Raw genomic sequence first — 18286 nt, forward strand, 5'->3', positions numbered from 1 at the left:
ATAAGAAGCTAACAGTTTATAACTCGCATACATACATGCACTTAGAACACACTTCATTTAATAAGGTACTGACGGATGATTAAGATACAAATTGATGATCATATACAAATTTTCCTCATCTTAGTAATGCCATGTAATGTAACAAACGCTACCCTGCCATAAGCGAAGAACTTTATAAATATACTTAGAAGCGCCCAAATATTTATACAGGCAGGTCATGGTTTACCTTCCTCGGAAGATTAGTTCGGAAATAAGTGGAGAAACCTTTTAGGTCAGACGCGTCACAAACTTGTCGATTAAATGAATGGTTTTCCAGGCCAGGAAATAAGATTATGAGGTAAAAACATGACTCACCATGACTGATGTCACTCAGTTTCTCTCATTGCAATTCATAAAGAACAGGAACCGTACAAGCATTTGTACCGCATTGTGAAGACATCACGCCACATGAGGCCATCATGCCACACGAGGCCATCATGCCACATAAGGCCATCACGCCACGTGATGCCATCACACCATCTAAGGCCTTGTGTGGCTCATGCCAAAGGCCGTACGCAGGTGTGGCGCATGAACTTCTAATTATGAATTTCTTGAATCATTTTAAATTTCCCATGTTTTTCTCCGGCACTTTATTAGTTCGTAGACAAAAACAATACATCATAACTTCTAAAGATAAATTAAAATTATTAATAATAAATTTTACTCACCAAAGGGATTTAGCAGACTGAAGCCTCGACCGCTTTCAGGATCGGTCTGTTGGTCTGCGATTTGGCGGGAGGTGCCATGGTGTGGTGGGGTGGTGTGGTGTGGTGTGGTGGTGTGGTGTGATGACGTGGTGTCTGGGGTTTGAAATTGCTGAGTGTACAGATTGGTTGTGATGTGAGTGTCACCAAGTGAAGTGTTGTGGTGGTGTGGTGATGTGGTACGATGGTGTGGTGACGGTGGTACGGCTTGTAGGGCTGTCGTGAGGCTGGCAATGGCGGCATGGATCTTGGTCCTGCTGATGCCTTCTGGAATGAGGAGACGTCGATTAACGATGAAATAATTACCACTATATATAACATTATCATTGTCTCTGTACAACTAAAAAACCTAGCAGCAGAATTACTGTATCATTCACAGGTTAGCTACAGTGGACTTGGTAAAAATTAAGGGGAAAAATGTTCCAATAATCTTTGACAAATTGAAACACATATTGGGAGCTGTCACTTGAGAGTTGAAGTCGCTGCACAAGAATCCCGTACATCCAAATTCAAGAAAAAAATTAATAATTATAGTCTCTAATTTAGAATATGATGCGTTCAAATATCTAAATAGTCGTCTAAGCAACGGAAAAATTTCATTTATTTATAAATATAGTAGTTTATCCGCAAATATCTGGCATAGAAAACTTCAGGAATGGAAAGAAAATGAGATATGAATTGAATGAAGGCATAACTGATGTCATCCTACGGGCTCTAAGAAGGTTCAACCTAAACTCTAAAGCCTGTAAAAATTATCTGCAGATTTCATGAATAAAATTTCAACCAGGAAGCAGCGCACAAGAAATGCAGTTGTCGCTATTCACCGTTGCGTTTCGCGTCCTGCAGACATCGAGAATGGTGAATTTACCGTCAAGCTCGACGCGGGCGATTTGACGTGTCACGTGACGATGCAATCCCAGTACCGGTCATGCAATCCGTGTTTTCCCGCAATATTTCGGCGAGTCCAAAATAGCAACGACAACTCACTGGATCTCTTTCGCAATAATTATGACCAGTTAAGTTGCTTTTAATTTGCAATGCATTAATTTAGGTTTCCTTGGTAGAAACCATTTTGCGAGTCAAAAAACGCCTATCAATAGTTCCCCTGTAAGATCACCACTCGCACGAAATTTGTTTTAAGCCCCGCCGAGCAGCCAGCTAACATGGAGGCAACTAGGACTCTTATTCAAGTTACTCTCGACATATTGGGAGGCGGACGAGGTAATTTATACTCATCTGAATATTTTTGACACGTGTAGGGCGGCACGCATCCTGATTTATTGGGCGCAAATATATATCTTAGGCGGGGGATCGGCTATAGTGAGTATTTATTTCTAACATTTTTTTTTCAGAAGCTTCTTGCTCAACCTATTCTGTTAACATTACTTCATCGCGGGCATTCTTAGGAATAAGAAAGCTCACTGGGCGATATTTCTTCAAGTTCGACCCTGGTACCAAGAACTAACTATCAAAAAATCTCGATAAGGGGGATTTCTGTCGCGGTCGGTCGATACCTTAGACGCACGGCAATCTTAAAATAGGTCTCTTTTACTGAGGCGCTAACTTCACACTAATGTTTTTTCCTACAGTCGCCAATTTTCCGCCAAACAGTACCACGAGAGTGAAATATTCAAGGTAAGGTAAATTTTGGGTTTTGTAATGTAAGCAACTGTTACACCTCAATCCTACATCACATTGTTGCTGCCATTGTTGGGTTACTATAATTTACAAGTTCAATCACGTTTGCTGCTTAATCCTCAACTACAGCGTGGTTACAGCTGGTTCAGGCTGCACTTGACGCTTGGTTAGGCAGATCTCCGGGACATTGCGTGACAAGTCGTCTCGTTTGTAGACATACATAATAATATCAGGCACGCAAGAATTTACCTAATTATTACTCAAAATCGTGTAAGGTTACATATAGCAATGCACATGTAAGACGTTATTTAAATAAGAGGATTTAAACCCAGAGATTCAAAGTGGACGAAGTCTAGTACCCCTGTGGATCAGCATCAATGTTGACTTCGTGGCAAGTCCGATAGTCTGTGCCAAGATGGACAGGAGGCGTTTAGCGAACAATTAATATATCTTTTATTTAAACAAATATGAGCTTGTTCATCCTCTCAGTCCACAAAGCGGCGATCCGACCTGGGGCCATACTTTCAAAACTCGCTAAGTGAACGTAAGTACTTGTGCTCTATTATCTTGTCTATAATTGGTGGATTTTGCTTGAAAGGCCGTCAATGATTGGCTGCTGAACGTACGATCTCTTAACTTTTTTTGAATGTATAGGCTCCAGTCCAGTAATACGGTGACCCGACCTTCTCTCTAGCCAAGTAATACGGTGACCCGACCTTCTCTCTAGTCAAGCAATACGGCGACCCGACCTTCTCTCCAGCCAAGTAATACGGTGACCCGACCTTCTCTCTAGTCAAGAGTAATACGGCGACCCGACCTTCTCTCCAGCCAAGTAATACGGTGACCCGACCTTCTCTATAGTCAAGTAATACGGCGACCCGACCTTCTCTCTAGACAAGTAATAAGGTGACCCGACCTTCTCTCTAGTCAAGTAATACGGTGACCCGACCTTCTCTCGAGCCAAGTAATACGGCGACCCGACCGTCTCACCAACCAAGTAATCGGTGACCCGACCTTCTCTCCAGTCCAATATGGCCGGGTTCACAATTCATGCTGCCGGAAAATGGGCCTGTCTTAAGCACGTCTCGGTCCGTTTCCCGGCAAATGCATTCACATGTTCAGTCCGGTCTCGGGCCGTCCTCACTTCAGTTCCTTTCGTATCACGTGCCATGCCAGTCACGCAGCGTAGCCAACTGGTATATTTCCAAACCAGATTTCACAAATTTGGTACTTTGAGATGGCGTCTGGAGTGGATAATTTTGATCTGGTATATGTATTTGCTAAAATCTGGTATGTTGAGCTGGCTATTTGATATACTCGTAAAAAAAAATAGTTGGCAACGCTACAGTTACATCTCGTTCAAAATATCTTTTGCCTTAATCGTTGCTGGACCGTGCCTGGCATCATGTTATGCCTCATGTTCATGATCTTCAAGATTTTGATAAATTGCTTAAAAAGCGCCTCCTAATTTCCGAGTGTGCGTTTGTCATTTCACAATATAGTGGAAGCGGACATTTAACCTCCCTTTGTTGCGTCGCGAAATAAACAATAATTATTAACGCTTCTCGTGTCGTTTTTAGCCGCTTGTAACGTGCCCTCGAAGTTCGATCTGAACGAGACGCCACGACAATCTCTTCGTGGAATAATAATAATAACTTCAGCACAGACTGCCTATATCTTTGCTTGTAGTTTACTCGGCAAAAACTCACGAGCAAAAATAGCAGATGTTCAGAAGAATTTGGTCCCCATGACAAGAACAGCTATGGGTATTTGAGTGATAGAATTTCCATGAGTAATATGCAAGTTCTGTTTGAAAGTTCGTCATTAGCTAGTATTTGACGGCAAAAGATTGATGGAGTCGGCATTTGCAGGACTTGGACTTACGTGAAAAGACTTTGCCGGAAAGTTTCCGAGCCCTTCAGCGCAGACTGTTTCTTTGGAATATAACACAATGCATGTCTTGCAATATTATGCCTATTACTTAATTACTGCCGGTAACATTCCAACTTCTCAGAATTTATGTATCAGAATAACGCCAGATTTCTAACGCATTAGAAATCGCCTCCTTCCAGACTGTCTGTTTATTCATTTGAAGTACATGAATAGACGTAGATACACTGCATTATTACAGGGAATGAAAGGACCAGGATTTAAAGATTGATTTATAATGGACGTGTTGTTTATTTAGCTATTGTTGGCAGAAAAGACGATCAAAAATGTAACTCAGAAACATCTTCGCGCATGTAGAATTTCTTTTTTTCTTTCTTGAAAAAATATAACCGCGTTTATGAACCCTGACAATCATAAAATTAACATAATTTTGTTTTCCTTTGTTATCATATTATGTGGGCGAATTCACCTTTTTAGGTAAATAAAAGTAAGTAATTGCGTGGAAAAACTCGAGCATTTAGGAATAAAAAAGAAAACGAACAAAATTGGTTACTATCGTTTCAATGAATATTATTTACTTTTTTAACAAACTATTGAATATTTATGAGCTTAGGGATTCGACTTAATTAACTTTATAGGGTGGCCAAACTTTCCCCAGGCTTCGAGTTACCTTCGCACCCGAAAGCGTGCACGAGATCAGACCCTTTAAGACCCAGACGGTACGGTGCGTTACGAGAATAATTGAATGATGAACAGTTCTCCCTCCCGAGCTGAAATAGGTTAAAATAAAAGTTTGAATCAATTAATGAAAACTGAATTCTTCAACTCACCAGGAAGGAGGACGTCGGCCACGTCGAAGACGTTGTTTGCAGACGAGGTTTGGATCGCGCGGTAGGCTCGGTCGAGTGACTGGCCATCGAGCATGGCGCTAGCCAACTCCCGATACAAGGGGAAAAACTCCGATAAAGCAGTCAAGTCAAGAACAACCGTAGAGGGGAAATTTTGAGACACGTCGTGGTAAAGTTGATCTTTAGGTGGGAGAATGGGAGCCACTGAGATCACCTTTTGTGGAGACTCATGTTCATCAGACTCCTTCGAAGGAAAAGGTAGACTTGAATCCCACAGTGAATTGGAAGGAAGTTTATTCACATCAGGCACGGATGATGGAATCTTCCAAGCAGAAGTTTGGTTCATTTCAGAAAGTGTTTCAGGTAAAATACCGACGTCTACGCTGGTAATTAGACCTGTTTTGTTGGTAAAGTCTTTGTTATAAGATTCACTTTGACTTGGCTGCAGCTCCTTAAGATAGTGTTCGAAGAGAAGGTTTAATTCGTGATTTTCGTTGGAGAAACGAACATTCTCGACATCATCGCCATTCTCGCTAAATTTCATGCTAGAGTTTTCGACGATATGCTTTCGCTGCCGTTCTCTGCTGTAGTCGTTGTTGGTGATGCCATCGACTCGCAGTTTACGCGAGTTCACACGAGCAGGCCGTCTCACTGCCTGCACCGGCTCACTTATCGTATTCATTACCATAACTATTAATAAGAATAAAAGAGAAAAATTATCACAATAAAACCTTGATTTCGCCGACTTGAAAGTCTTGCAGAAGATATTCCGTCTGCAAGAAGACCTAAATCTTGATAGCCTAGCTTGTAACTCGCAGCTCTGAGGTACTGGTTCAAGCATGTTTGATGAAGACGGAGTTTCTAAAAAACATAAAGATCCGACTCCTTGAAAGGGTAAGAAATAATCGTTATCAGTCATTGTGACAACTAGCTGGCGGCCAAACTGCTTGCAAATCTTAGATGAAGCGACGTCCTCGTGTTGAAGATCTTCATTGGTGGGCAATAAACTTGTCAGATGATTGTGCTTAGCTGACTAGCTTGAACTGCGAGCGCCAACGCTGCAGACGAAAGATGATAATGACGGATAAGGATGGCAGCTGTTCGAGTAATTAGTGTTAAATTGGTAAGGGTACATATGAACGGCCGTTGCTTGTTTCCATTTGCATCAACTGATGAAACGAAGGGATGTTCGATGAGGACCAATGAATAGATGTGCGAGTTGGAGTTTGTTTCGAAGTTTTTGTAACCTTTTTTTGCAGTAGTTGAAGGAATAACTTATGCAAAATAATTCTATTTTGAAGGTTTAACATCAAAGATCCTTTGGTCCGATACAAATTGAAAAGAATCTTTTTATAAAAAATAGAATTCAAGCTTCTTTGTGCGGTTCTTCATGACACGTTTTCTTCTCCAAAATCGAAATCAAAATAAATATTTGACAGTGCATTGTGTTCAAGTTTGTTCAACCTGAGCAGAAGTATCATTTTCTTTAAAAACTATTCATAATCACAAAAAAATTCAGCACAAGAGTTCACAAATGACGATAACGAAAACGCACAGAGTTAATAACACCACAACACCATTCAAATCACAGATAAAATAAAACTAGAGTTCATAAGATAGAAGGCCTCAGCGCAGCATTTCAGAACTGCTAGATTGATCGGGAGCTAATTTAAGAATATAATCTGTGGAGAAGAAGAGAATTATTAATCCACACAAAAAAGACACGTAAAATTATAATCAGATATTAAATCTAAATTGGACCTAGCTGATGAATTTAAAACTCCAATTTTATAGTCTACAAAACACTGAGCTCGTCTTTGTAATACCAGCAAGAAAAGAAGTTCCTAAAGAACTTCTACAATACAAAGTCGACGGAAGTGACACCAGAGAAAGTGAACGTGATTGCAGCGCAATATTTTTCATATCACGAAGCTTGTGGTCAAAACAAGCATGCGCGTCCGCAACCGCTGAACGAAAGAGAGTTCGCAGGACGTGAGCACCGCACGCACCTGGGCCAATACTTTCAAAAAAAGTTAAGAGATCGTAAGTTCATCAGCCAATCATTGACGGCCTTTCAAGCAAAATCCACCAATCATAGACAAGAAATTAGAGCGTAAGTACTTACGTTCACTTAGCGCGTTTTGAAAGTATGTCCCCTGTACGAAACGTGCGGCGCACAGCGACAGTGAGCGTCATGCCATGCATGAAGCTCATACCCAACTTCTGGGCATGAGAAGTACGTGATGAAATACCCAGCCGCTCAATTATGTGATGAAATACCCAGCTGCTCAATTATGTGATGAAATACCCAGCCGCTCAATTATGTGATGAAATACCCAGCCGCTCAATTATGTGATGAAATAACCAGCTGCTCCATTATGTGATGAAATACCCAGCCGCTCAATTATGTGATGAAATACCCAGCTGCTCAATTATGTGATGAAATACCTAGCTGCTCCATTATGTGATGAAATACCCAGCTGCTCCATTATGTGATGAAATACCCAGCTGATGTACCTACATAATGAAAAGAAACCCTGAATGCAAATTTTATAACAAAATAAATATATGTTGTAAATTTAATTAGAAGGGCCTAATCTGTCTGTAGTCCGACTTACAAATCATTAATCCGACATTTTTGAACAGCGTAAGACATTCTTCACGCTAAACGACGAGCGAAATAATGAAGCGTTGAGCCAGTTAGCACCACAGTTAAAACCAACAAACTAAAATTAATATTGTCGACGATTAATATTGTATTAGCTAACAATTACCACATCACATCCTCATTCACGATATCTAAGAGAGCTTCACCTGGTCGCGTGCTTGACTATATAAGATATCAACTATACAATAGTTGATATCTCATCTATACTTGACTATATAAGATTTCATGTGCAAATTCAGCTTAGCTTAGCGCATATGCTAAACGCAAATAAAATTTTTTAAAAGCCATTATTGAAGTCGACCAGCGTCTCAAGATGTTCCCGTTATCTCGGAACATTTCAAGGAACTTCGTACACCTCAACGTAATCTCATTTACTCACACTTTCTCGTGACGGTGGAATTTCCAAATAGCTGACAATTACCACATCTCTTCCTCATCACGATACCTAAGAGAGCTTCATTTGGTCGCGTGCTTGACGCTTCAGGCGCCACGCAAGCGGGGTGATCGTGGAGTGTCATGTACAGAGAAGTGACATGGGCAAATGGAGTGTCATGGCAAATGGAGTGTCATGGCAAATGGAGTGTCATGGCAAATGGAGTGTCATGGCAAATGGAGTGTCATGGCAAATGGAGTGTCATGGCAAATGGAGTGTCATGGCAAATGGAGTGTCATGGCAAATGGAGTGTCATGGCAAATGGAGTGTCATGGCAAATGGAGTGTCATGGCAAATGGAGTGTCATGGCAAATGGAGTGTCATGGCAAATGGAGTGTCATGGCAAATGGAGTGTCATNTGGAGTGTCATCGCAAATGGAGTGTCATGGCAAATGGAGTGTCATGGCAAATGGAGTGTCATGGCAAATAGAGTGTCATGGCAACTGGAGTGTCATCGCAAATGGAGTGTCATGGCAAATGGAGTGTCACGTGCAAATGGAGTGTCACGTGCAAATGTAGTGTCGCGGCAATACAGTGTATTGGTGCAGCAATTATAAAGCGCACATCCCAGATGAATTATGCAGCGTATTTATGCAGGAATTGCAATGCGCTTCGCCCGCTGCTTTCACCTCATAAAGAAAGCGAAGGTGTGAACAGCGACGCTGGTGCGCAGGCTGCAGCGCTCGGTGGCTGCTGCGTTCACACTGCCACTACGGGAGCTCGTCTCAAAGATGCTTTTCATGAATATACCGAGACACTTACCATGGACATGGTAAACCCAACATAATAAATATGCGTTGTAAATTTTAAATTTCTGAAATTATTCTGACATGACCAGCATGTTTGTGTTCATGGATATCTAGAACACAAAGCAACTACGTGCAAGATCAGATTCGGCCATCTTTAAACATGCTACATGCATGATTAGATTCGGCCATTTATAAATATTCAATCTAAACAACTTTCCTAAATTCCCAACTGAAATACATTGGAACCGTTAAAGATTTGCGTGTATATTTTACACAATGACCGAAGTATATAAAATTGATTAGTCCTGATGGCGTAACTGCCTTCTCAATTAAACGTACTTTTCACAGTACTCAGTTATATTACAGGATAAATTCATTGCATTTGGAAAAGAACTTGCTGGGAGGTCAGTAAATAGACCGCAAGTTGAACTGAAAAATCTGTTCATCCATATTGCACGATTTTTCTTAACTTCTTGGTTTTCTTCTTGAAATAGATTTATTGTCAGAAATGTTCTTTCACTAACTTAGTTTTGCTGTTTCGTTGGAAAAAAATAACTGTTTTGCTTCAGTGGTGTTATAAGTAGAGTAAATGTAGTCAAGTACACAGTAAAATACAAGAAAAGAAATGTTTCTAATCAAAATGTACAGCTTAATTTCTTGTTGGAATACGTTGCCTATCTGTACCGATTCATTTTTTTACCTCCTAGAACTCCACCAGCCCTAGAGCTACCTACGGACACTGTACAATGCTCTGCATGACATCAAAAGAAAAATGCCGCTCACGAACATTTGAACAACCGGTCGCTGGCTCAACACTCACATCCTTTCAGCCAATCCATCCTGTCAATCATCACTTCTTATGACCCATTTAATCTGGCACGTTTACTCAGCAGTTATTCGGGCGCATTTACTCATCAATAATGACGTTTATTCGGGCGCATTTACTCATCAATAATGACATCGCCGAGTCAGCACCTGGAACCACTCCATGGCAACGCGCGAGGCTCAATGGTCGCTTGTCCTGACAGGTGTTTCCCATCGACTTGGATTGCTTTATAAGCCCCAGGCTGCCGAGTACATCCATCAGTTTGTGCCTGCACTTCAACTACTGACGAAGTAAGTCACTTAAACTCATTAACTATTAACATTAAATTATTTCATTCACTATTATGAGGAAAGTGATAAGGAGCGTCTTGCCTCAACCTCCACATCATTTTGATCTAAAATCTCGTGTGCTGTAAACTGAAGTCAAAAACATTATTGATTAATTAGCGGCTAGAGTTAAGATGGCGATCTACCAGCTTTGCAGGCAAATCTGCAAGAGTTTCTTTCACGTCACATCCAAGGAAGGAAATTTCTCTATGGATATTGATACGATTTATGTAGAGATTCCCCTAAATATATAACAACCTTTCGATATGTAACAACCTATTTTCACATTCGATCAAAATTATATTTATAAATTGTGAATAAAATCATAATCGATATTACCGTCCTTTCTCTTGAAATTTTCATAAAACAAATAAAGAGATCCAAAGCGCCTCTTAATTAAATTTTATCCAAAGCGTATTTTGATGCGCGTAATTGATGTTGTGTGTGCAGATGTTCCGTTTAACGTTGGCAGCGTGCTTGTTGGCGGTCAGCCTGGCGGCCGTGGCCAATCCCAAGACCCCCAACCAGATTATCGACGCTGTCATCGAGAGGGCCAACGCCAAAATAAAGTGAGAGATAACAAATTCATTAGATAACTTAATTAAAAAACCCAATTTAATCATTAGAAGATTAAGCAACACACAATATACTAACCTCACAATATACTAACACTAACCCCCAGACCCCCAACCAGATTATCGACGCTGTCATCGAGAGGGCCAACGCCAAAATAAAGTGAGAGATAACAAATTTATTAGATTACGTAATAAACAAAACCCAATGTAATCATTACAAGATTAAGCAACACATAACTGAAGAAAGTAAGGCGATAAGCAAGCGCTATGATGTTACAATAGCAAAATGAAGCAACACATAATCGAACAAAGTAGAACCTTTTAGTGGAAGCTATTGCATCCAACTAGACTCGACGTCGAGGTCTTTGTGGCTCTAATTTATGAAATGTTTCATTCCAGGTAGCAGGAATATCAGACAAAGTGGTCGCATCACAACTTAGAAATTTAGTCACTGAACACGTCCAATTCTAATTCACATCATGTTCATTTAGGGAGCTTTTCCATGAAGTCGATCGCAGTCAAGTTTTTATCAATCTCTGAACATGAACATTGAGCATCCGAGATAGGAAGATTGCTATTGCTGCACCACAACATACACACAAAGATCTTGAAGGCACTGGCAAATATGTCGCCTGCAGGCTTGCAACTGGGCAGCCAATGGCGACAATAAATTAATATAATAGCGAGAGAAACCTAGACTGAGATCCGCATTGGTGGTTAATTATAGATGAATTTGATCCGTTAATATGATGTTTGCATTTCCAATGCAATAAATAATTCAATCGCTAGACAAGGTACCGACTTCAATGAAACAACGAACGAGCTACACCCGAATATTTGACCCGGATATTCTATTGTTCATGGATACAATCTCCGTTTCTGATATTATTCGTAGCTGAGGGCTGGTAAATGGAATTACCTTCAACAGACCAAGGGTTAACACGACAACTACTCTTGCATTATTATGAGTTTGCTCTTTCAGGGCGCTGGGATGGGACGTTATGAAGAACATCCAAAACGGTGGCACTCAATTCAACCTGCAAGTTAGCGACAGCCAATCTGGCTCCTCAACGGCCAAGAAGACTTTCAACATCACCAACGCTGACATGACGGGACTCGGAAGCCTGCACCGCTCCAAGTCTGGACAGTTCCTGAACAGCAATGTAAGTGCTCACGGCTTCCAATATCCCGATATTACTCTTGTGCAATGATTGAGCTCACCCTTTACTTGAAAAGTCCAAATAAATCGTTAATATTGCCAACGTAAAGTGGTAATTATTACTTCTGGAATTTTTGCTGTACTACTGGCATTACTAATGCTTGTCATTTTTTGTTCACATTGTGTCTTAAATACATCATCTAAACACAGAGCTCTAAGGTAGAAGGCAGATTTTATCTTCTGAAGAATAAATATACATTGCCACGATCAATGAAAATAATCAACGACATTTTTTACTTTCCAGACCGTGTTGAAGGGAAGCCTGAGGCTGACTAATGCCCGCGCCAAGGCCGACTACAAGCTTGTCTTCCCTGGCAGCGGAAGTGCGGCACCCGCATCAACCAGCACGGGCAGCGTCACCGAGAAGGCTGACAAACTCTTTGTTGACTTCGAATTCAACCTGGACGCAAACAAGGTTCCCCAGAGCATCAAGAGCTGGACGGTTCGCAGCGGACGCGACGGTCTCGAGGCTTCCTCTGGTCTGCCCACTGACGGCTCCGGCAACATCGATGTCGCTGGAATCCGCAATTCGCTCCTGCAGGTCATGAAAAATACGCTGAACACTAACATCAAGGTTCAGGTCAACTCGGCCATCCAGGACTGGAAGACACAAGCCAGCGGTTAATTTGATACCGACAACCCACCCTCGGACACCGACCTAGAATCGATCCTCGGACAACTCGCTTGACTCATCCACAATGGATAGGATTCTCCTTTAAGCCTTTCTATTGAATTGATACACAAATATTTTTACGGCGTGTAGACTGAGAGACCAAATAAATTATCACGCATCAATTGTTGTGGTTTTCTTTGGTAGTTAACCAGTCGAAAGTATGAAATGGTACACGATTTAAAAGAATCGTCCACTATGGGTTGTAACAAAATTTGCTAGTATCATTTCCGCTTAGGAAATTTAAGAGCTTTTTATGACAAACGCAAAGCCTCAGCAGAAATAAGGAAGGCAGTGACAAGTCCTGAGCGAACTCATTGTTCGGTAATATTTTCCCTTAGATATTCAATTTGCGAGGTATATGTTCATATTGTCTGCTAGAAACTTTGAGTACGTTTATGGAATGCTTACAAGCGAGGGAGCTGAGCCGCCTTCGGCCACTATGACACAACTTCTTCACTTTCTCGCCTCGCAAAAAAGCAAGCATCGCTGCAGCTAAAAACGTAGCCAATACAGGAGAAAGCGGCTGGCCGGCCAACAATGAGGAGCGTCTCGTAAAACTATAATTGGACTGGATGAAATTCGCATCAACACAAAATAGATCATTCAACTCTTCAAAACAACAGCACTCACTGACAGCGCGAGTACCAGTCACTTCAACGCATCAACAAGGAATTTATTACAAGCGAAAAATTTGTGTTTTTCCCTACAGAGGAAAGAGACTGCAAGTTAATTCCAGGTTTAATGAAGAGCAAAAAAATTTAAAGGGGGAAATCTGAAGGAAGTTCCGGTGCTGCGAGAAACACACGGCCTTACCACTCATTTTTCCCTTGTGACGAGGATGAGATTTTACAACTCTTCTTGTTAACTTTGTACGGTGGAGAAATATTTTTGATATGACACGTCAAGTACTTGATATACTTCTTAAATGGTAATAGTTCAATTTTTTATAAGAAATTACAGATCATTTTCTCGGCATACAGTAGTACACTGTAGTGTTCACGAGAACTGAAGGCGAAGGCATTCAAGAGTTGACAGCAGAAGTATACCACAATTATCGTTTGATCATCGAAAATGAGAAAATTTTCATCAATTTTCCAACTGGCAAAAGTATACATACTAATTTGACTCAAGAGTAGAAAATCGAAGAAACTTTCTTGATGTTCTTTCTAGGTACATCACGGAAGCACATAAGTAATATATTTCATGCGTCACGAAGATTAACATTTTATCTTTATAAATGAGAGCGATATGGAAAGATTCCAGACTCTACACAACGGCGTTTGTGGCCCCAAAGCTAACCTAGGCAGCACCGTATAGGCATGATTGCAGCACCAAACATAGCAACTTCTCCGGCATCATCGGCCGAGAGCTAATCAATCATTAGCTCAATGAAATAGAAAATGAGCTTTAAATCCCAGCGATTCGAGCACATGAAAACTATTTGTGGGATATTTAGCAACGTAAACAGCCGTTGGTTCCACATTGGCCTTTTTTATTGGACATTTAGCAACCTGATTCAGAGCGCGTGTACGTGAAGGAAAGCTTTACAAAATGCACCGAGACTGTGCGTGCAGTGGCAGCACAGTGCGCAATGAAGCGGTACATTGAGTGCATGAAGGTAATGTTAAGTTGATTAGTTTCCCTAATTTGATTACGTGGGTAAGGCGTAGCATTTTTCAATTTCATCAGAAGGCAAACTAGCCTTTTATTACTTCCAAATATTCCATCCATATTAATCAATTATGTATATATAAAACGCTACAGAAAGCTTGTATAACAAAGGAAGCGCCAAGCGAGCACCATTACTATCTGGTAGCGGTAAGAGGGCACCACTACTTCTGGTAGTGGTAAGCGAGCACCACTACTTCTGGTAGCGGTAAGCGGGCACCACTACTTCTGGTAGTGGTAAGCGGGCACCACTACTTCTGGTAGTGGTAAGAGGGCGCTACCACTTCTGGTAGCGGTAAGCGGGCACCACTACTTCTGGTAGCGGTAAGCGGGCACTACTACTTCTGGTAGCGGTGAGCAGGCACTACTACTTCTGGTAGCGGTAAGCAGGCACTACTACTATCTGGTAGCGGTAAGCAGGCACTACTACTATCTGGTAGCGGTAAGCGGGCACTACTACTTCTGGTAGCGGTAAGCAGGCACTACTACTTCTGGTAGCGGTAAGCAGGCACTACTACTATCCTGTCTCTTATACACATCTAGATGTGTATAAGAGACAGGAATTATACAGTGTATTGGTGCACGAATTGCAATGCGCTTCGCCCGCTGCTTTCACCTCATAAAGAANCTTTTTTTCTAGCAACCAATGCAACCAACTCTCAATAAAGCATGTTCACCTAGGTTGCCCCGGATATAACTGTTATAGAACCATTATATCTGTCTCTTATACACATCTAGATGTGTATAAGAGACAGGTCTAGTATAGAACTGTAGGATCTTAAGGAACGTCTAGTATGGAACTGTAGGATCTTTAGGAACGTCTAGTATGTAACTGTAGGATCTTTAGGAACGTCTAGTATGTAACTGTAGGATCTTTTGGAACGTCTAGTATGTAACTGTAGGATCATTAGGAACATCTAGTATGTAACTGTAGGATCATTAGGAACGTCTAGTATGTAACTGTAGGATCATTAGGAACGTCTAGTATAGAACTGTAGGATCTTAAGGAACGTCTGGTGTGGAACTGTAGGATCTTAAGGAACGTCGAGTATATAGAACTGTATTAAGTATTATCTTTAGGAACGTCTAGTATAGAACTGTAGGATCTGTAAAAACGTCTAGTATAGAACTTTAGCATTTTTAAGAACGTCTAGTATAGAACTGTAGGATCTACAGTATAGGAACGTCTGGTATAGAACGAAGAACAAAGTCCCTAATTAAAACCTGTAACATGGTTTGACGTTAACGCCGATATTTTGCGAAATATTGTGCAGCTTTTTGGTATTGTGCAAAAAGCAGAAATTGCTGCTCGTGCAAGAAATTGCTGCAGCGAAAGTGGCCTAGAAAGTGAAAGCAAAGGAAGAAAGGAGCAGTCCTATCATCCAATTATTAAATGCTTAGCTACCGACACATCAGCGAGCTCAAATTAGACTTCATGAATCGTGTGCTCCACAGGTACCTATACACTTCATGACAACCATGGCCAGGTGTCCAGAACCGTCATTCGTCTCAGTGTATCAACAACGTCAGTAATGAACAAGCTAAATATTTGCCAAGATTACAGCATCCTGAAGATGTTGCCCGCAACAAGTTTTTGTGTTTCGGCATAGTTTGCGAGGTGAACATTTCAACGGAAACTAAAAATTTAGTTGTTCGTTACGAGCAGATGTTTCAGAAGTATTTATTTAAGGAATATTTGAACATTTCTAATATATAATAATATATGCGCACTCGTACGATCTGAAAATAATATAAAGTAGGAGTAATTGCAGTATTAAGTATTATAGGTATCCAAGTACTAGCAGTAAAATAGTAATTAACAAGTCTTCTGTTCAATTTGAGTCGCCTTGGCACGTCACTGAGCGTATTGCGCTCCCAGCATAGCAACTTAAATAATCAGTCTTTCCATCACCTGTTTGGTGCAGACACTTCAGGTGGACATATTTAGCAAAAAGAATTCAATTACACGACTGAGGGATCGTAATCAATAGGCGGTGTGCAAGTCAAGTGATACTTTCCACTCCAAGTTAGTCTACAATTTAATTAATTATATTATCCAGCAACTGAATCCAACATTCCAGGTCCCCACAACTCTCACAATGATATCTCATACCGATAAAAATTTCACGCCAATCATGTTTGTTACTTCATCACCCGAAAAAATGCTCAATTGATTCCGAATTAATGCGGCGTGCGTGCAGAGGCTCGACCGACTCTCTCATGCAGCGATGGCTCGCCACGCAAGAAAGTTAAGGCAGAAGAACGAGGCCAAAATTTTACTTTCGTTCAAGAAGGAAGGAAGCTTGATTTAATGTTAAGCGTTACGCAGCAGGCTTAACACATGCCAGGTGTTACGCAAGTTTGTAGCAGCGATGTTAGTGGGACTGAGAAGCAGGAGAAAGCAGGCATGTTCACGTGTGTGGAGGCCGCATGCAAACAGGTTTGCTGAGTGAAGCGAACGTAGATTCGTCCTGAGCACGTACATTGAAATGAATAGTAGTAAAAAGTAATCATGAAAAGCTTGCAAATGTGGTTATTTTGAATAAAACACATGAGATTACTGGCCAGAGTACAACAGAATGCGGTCAAAATACCTTTGATATTCCAATAGTTATTATTGCCACAATAAATTGCGATCCTATTTCATTGGAATACATGCATGCGTCCGGAAAAGCAGGCATCCGGTAAAGCAGTAATTGCTCTTATGATATACACAACAAGCGAGCGCACTCACGGCTCCCCAAAAAACCGAAGGTGGGCTCTTCAGAACCATCAGCATCGCTCGAGCAGATAGTTATTCTGACGAATTATTTGGATGAAAAAGAAACTAAAACTTAGAGAGCGACTTAGTGATTATCATATTAAAATCAACCCCCCTTAGTGATGCCCATCTATCATATGATCACCCTACACTCGTGATCACCCTACACTCGTGATCACCCTACACTCGTGATCACCCTACACTCGTGATCACCCTACACTCGTGATCACCCTACACTCGTGATCACCATACACTCGTGATAACCCTATACTCGTGATCACCCTACACTCGGTTTAACCATCAAGTCGCGCTAAAGAATAACGTTCGTAACAATCATTCAGCTCGGTCGTCGGAATTCAAATAAAAAGACCAGCGCGTCGAACATTTGAGCACTGAGCTCTCTGGGCTTAAAAAATCCTTGCGTTCGCTCGCGACCTCAGGTTGAGACCTCATTAGCGCGGACGAGATCACAACGGTTGAGAAGGTTGGTCCGTCAGGAAGACGGAGGCCTCATTAGTGTAGACGAGATCACAGCACTTGAGAAGTCAGGAAGACGGATACCTCATTAGCGCGGAACTCATTAGCGTCACGAGGGCTAAGGTTGCATCACGACCTGAGCTCAGCCCGCGGGAAAGTTCCCGACTTTCTCTTCACGGAGCCCGAAGGAGACGTTGGTGTCAGGCGCATGTACGCAATTTGAAAGATTACCAATGTTGGTCTCGATTAAAATTTCCCTTTAGAATTGGATCACCATTGGATCAAAGACAAGAAAAGTTGTCTGTTTGATGGTAACGATTTTAATCGATAATGAGATCCTGCAGCTCTTTTGGAACGATCAAAGGAGGTCAACGTCAGTCAAAAAAACTGAATTAGGGCATATGCTCATCATCAATGGTCTTGAGACTGGCTTTACGACCATCGTAGAAGTTACGACCACCGTAGGAGCTACGACCACCGTAGAAGTTACGACCACCGTAGAAGTTATGACCACCGTAGAAGTTACGACCACCGTAGAAGCTACGACCACCGTAGAAGTTACGACCACCGTAGAAGTTACGACCACCGTAGAAGTTACGACCACCGTAGAAGTTACGACCACCGTAGAAGTTACGACCACCGTAGAAGTTATGACCACCGTAGAAGCTGTCTCTTATACACATCTAGATGTGTATAAGAGACAGGTTGGAAAGGCGAACTCCAGCCTCAAACATGCAGACGACAATTAGAAAACATAATTATTTCCATATGTTCTGTGAAAAACAGAGCTTC

The 18286-nt window shown here is 41.4% G+C and overlaps 2 protein-coding genes across 2 annotated transcripts; one reads left to right on the forward strand and one right to left on the reverse strand.

Annotated features, from left to right (window-relative positions):
- Nucleotides 1-707: 707 nt before the first annotated feature.
- On the reverse strand, nucleotides 708-6799 carry LOC108665202 (the record flags this gene model as incomplete). Its single annotated transcript, XM_018151935.1, has 2 exons — nucleotides 5102-6799; nucleotides 708-1010 (listed from the first exon to the last, which is right to left on the reverse strand). Coding segments are annotated over exons 1-2 (1240 nt in total), but the record flags the coding sequence as incomplete, so codon positions are not given.
- A 3204-nt stretch (nucleotides 6800-10003) lies between these two features.
- On the forward strand, nucleotides 10004-12614 carry LOC108665208. The gene is made up of 4 exons (XM_018151941.2): nucleotides 10004-10085; nucleotides 10572-10690; nucleotides 11679-11859; nucleotides 12160-12614. The coding sequence occupies exons 2-4, from the start codon at nucleotides 10572-10574 to the stop codon at nucleotides 12538-12540; spliced, it is 681 nt and encodes a 226-aa protein (XP_018007430.1). The 5' UTR covers nucleotides 10004-10085; the 3' UTR covers nucleotides 12541-12614.
- The last annotated feature ends 5672 nt before the right edge of the window (nucleotides 12615-18286 follow it).

This window comes from Hyalella azteca, unplaced genomic scaffold (genome assembly GCF_000764305.2).
Source record: "Hyalella azteca isolate HAZT.00-mixed unplaced genomic scaffold, Hazt_2.0.2 contig11653, whole genome shotgun sequence".
Lineage (NCBI taxonomy): Eukaryota > Metazoa > Arthropoda > Malacostraca > Amphipoda > Hyalellidae > Hyalella > Hyalella azteca.

Coding starts and splice junctions, on each gene's coding strand:
- LOC108665208 (XM_018151941.2), top strand. CDS start 10,572: ATGTTCCGTTTAACGTTGGCAGCGTGCTTGTTGGCGGTCAGCCTGGCG. Junction 10,691..11,678: donor AGGGCCAACGCCAAAATAAA/GTGAGAGATAAC, acceptor TTGCTCTTTCAG/GGCGCTGGGATGGGACGTTA. Junction 11,860..12,159: donor GACAGTTCCTGAACAGCAAT/GTAAGTGCTCAC, acceptor TTTACTTTCCAG/ACCGTGTTGAAGGGAAGCCT.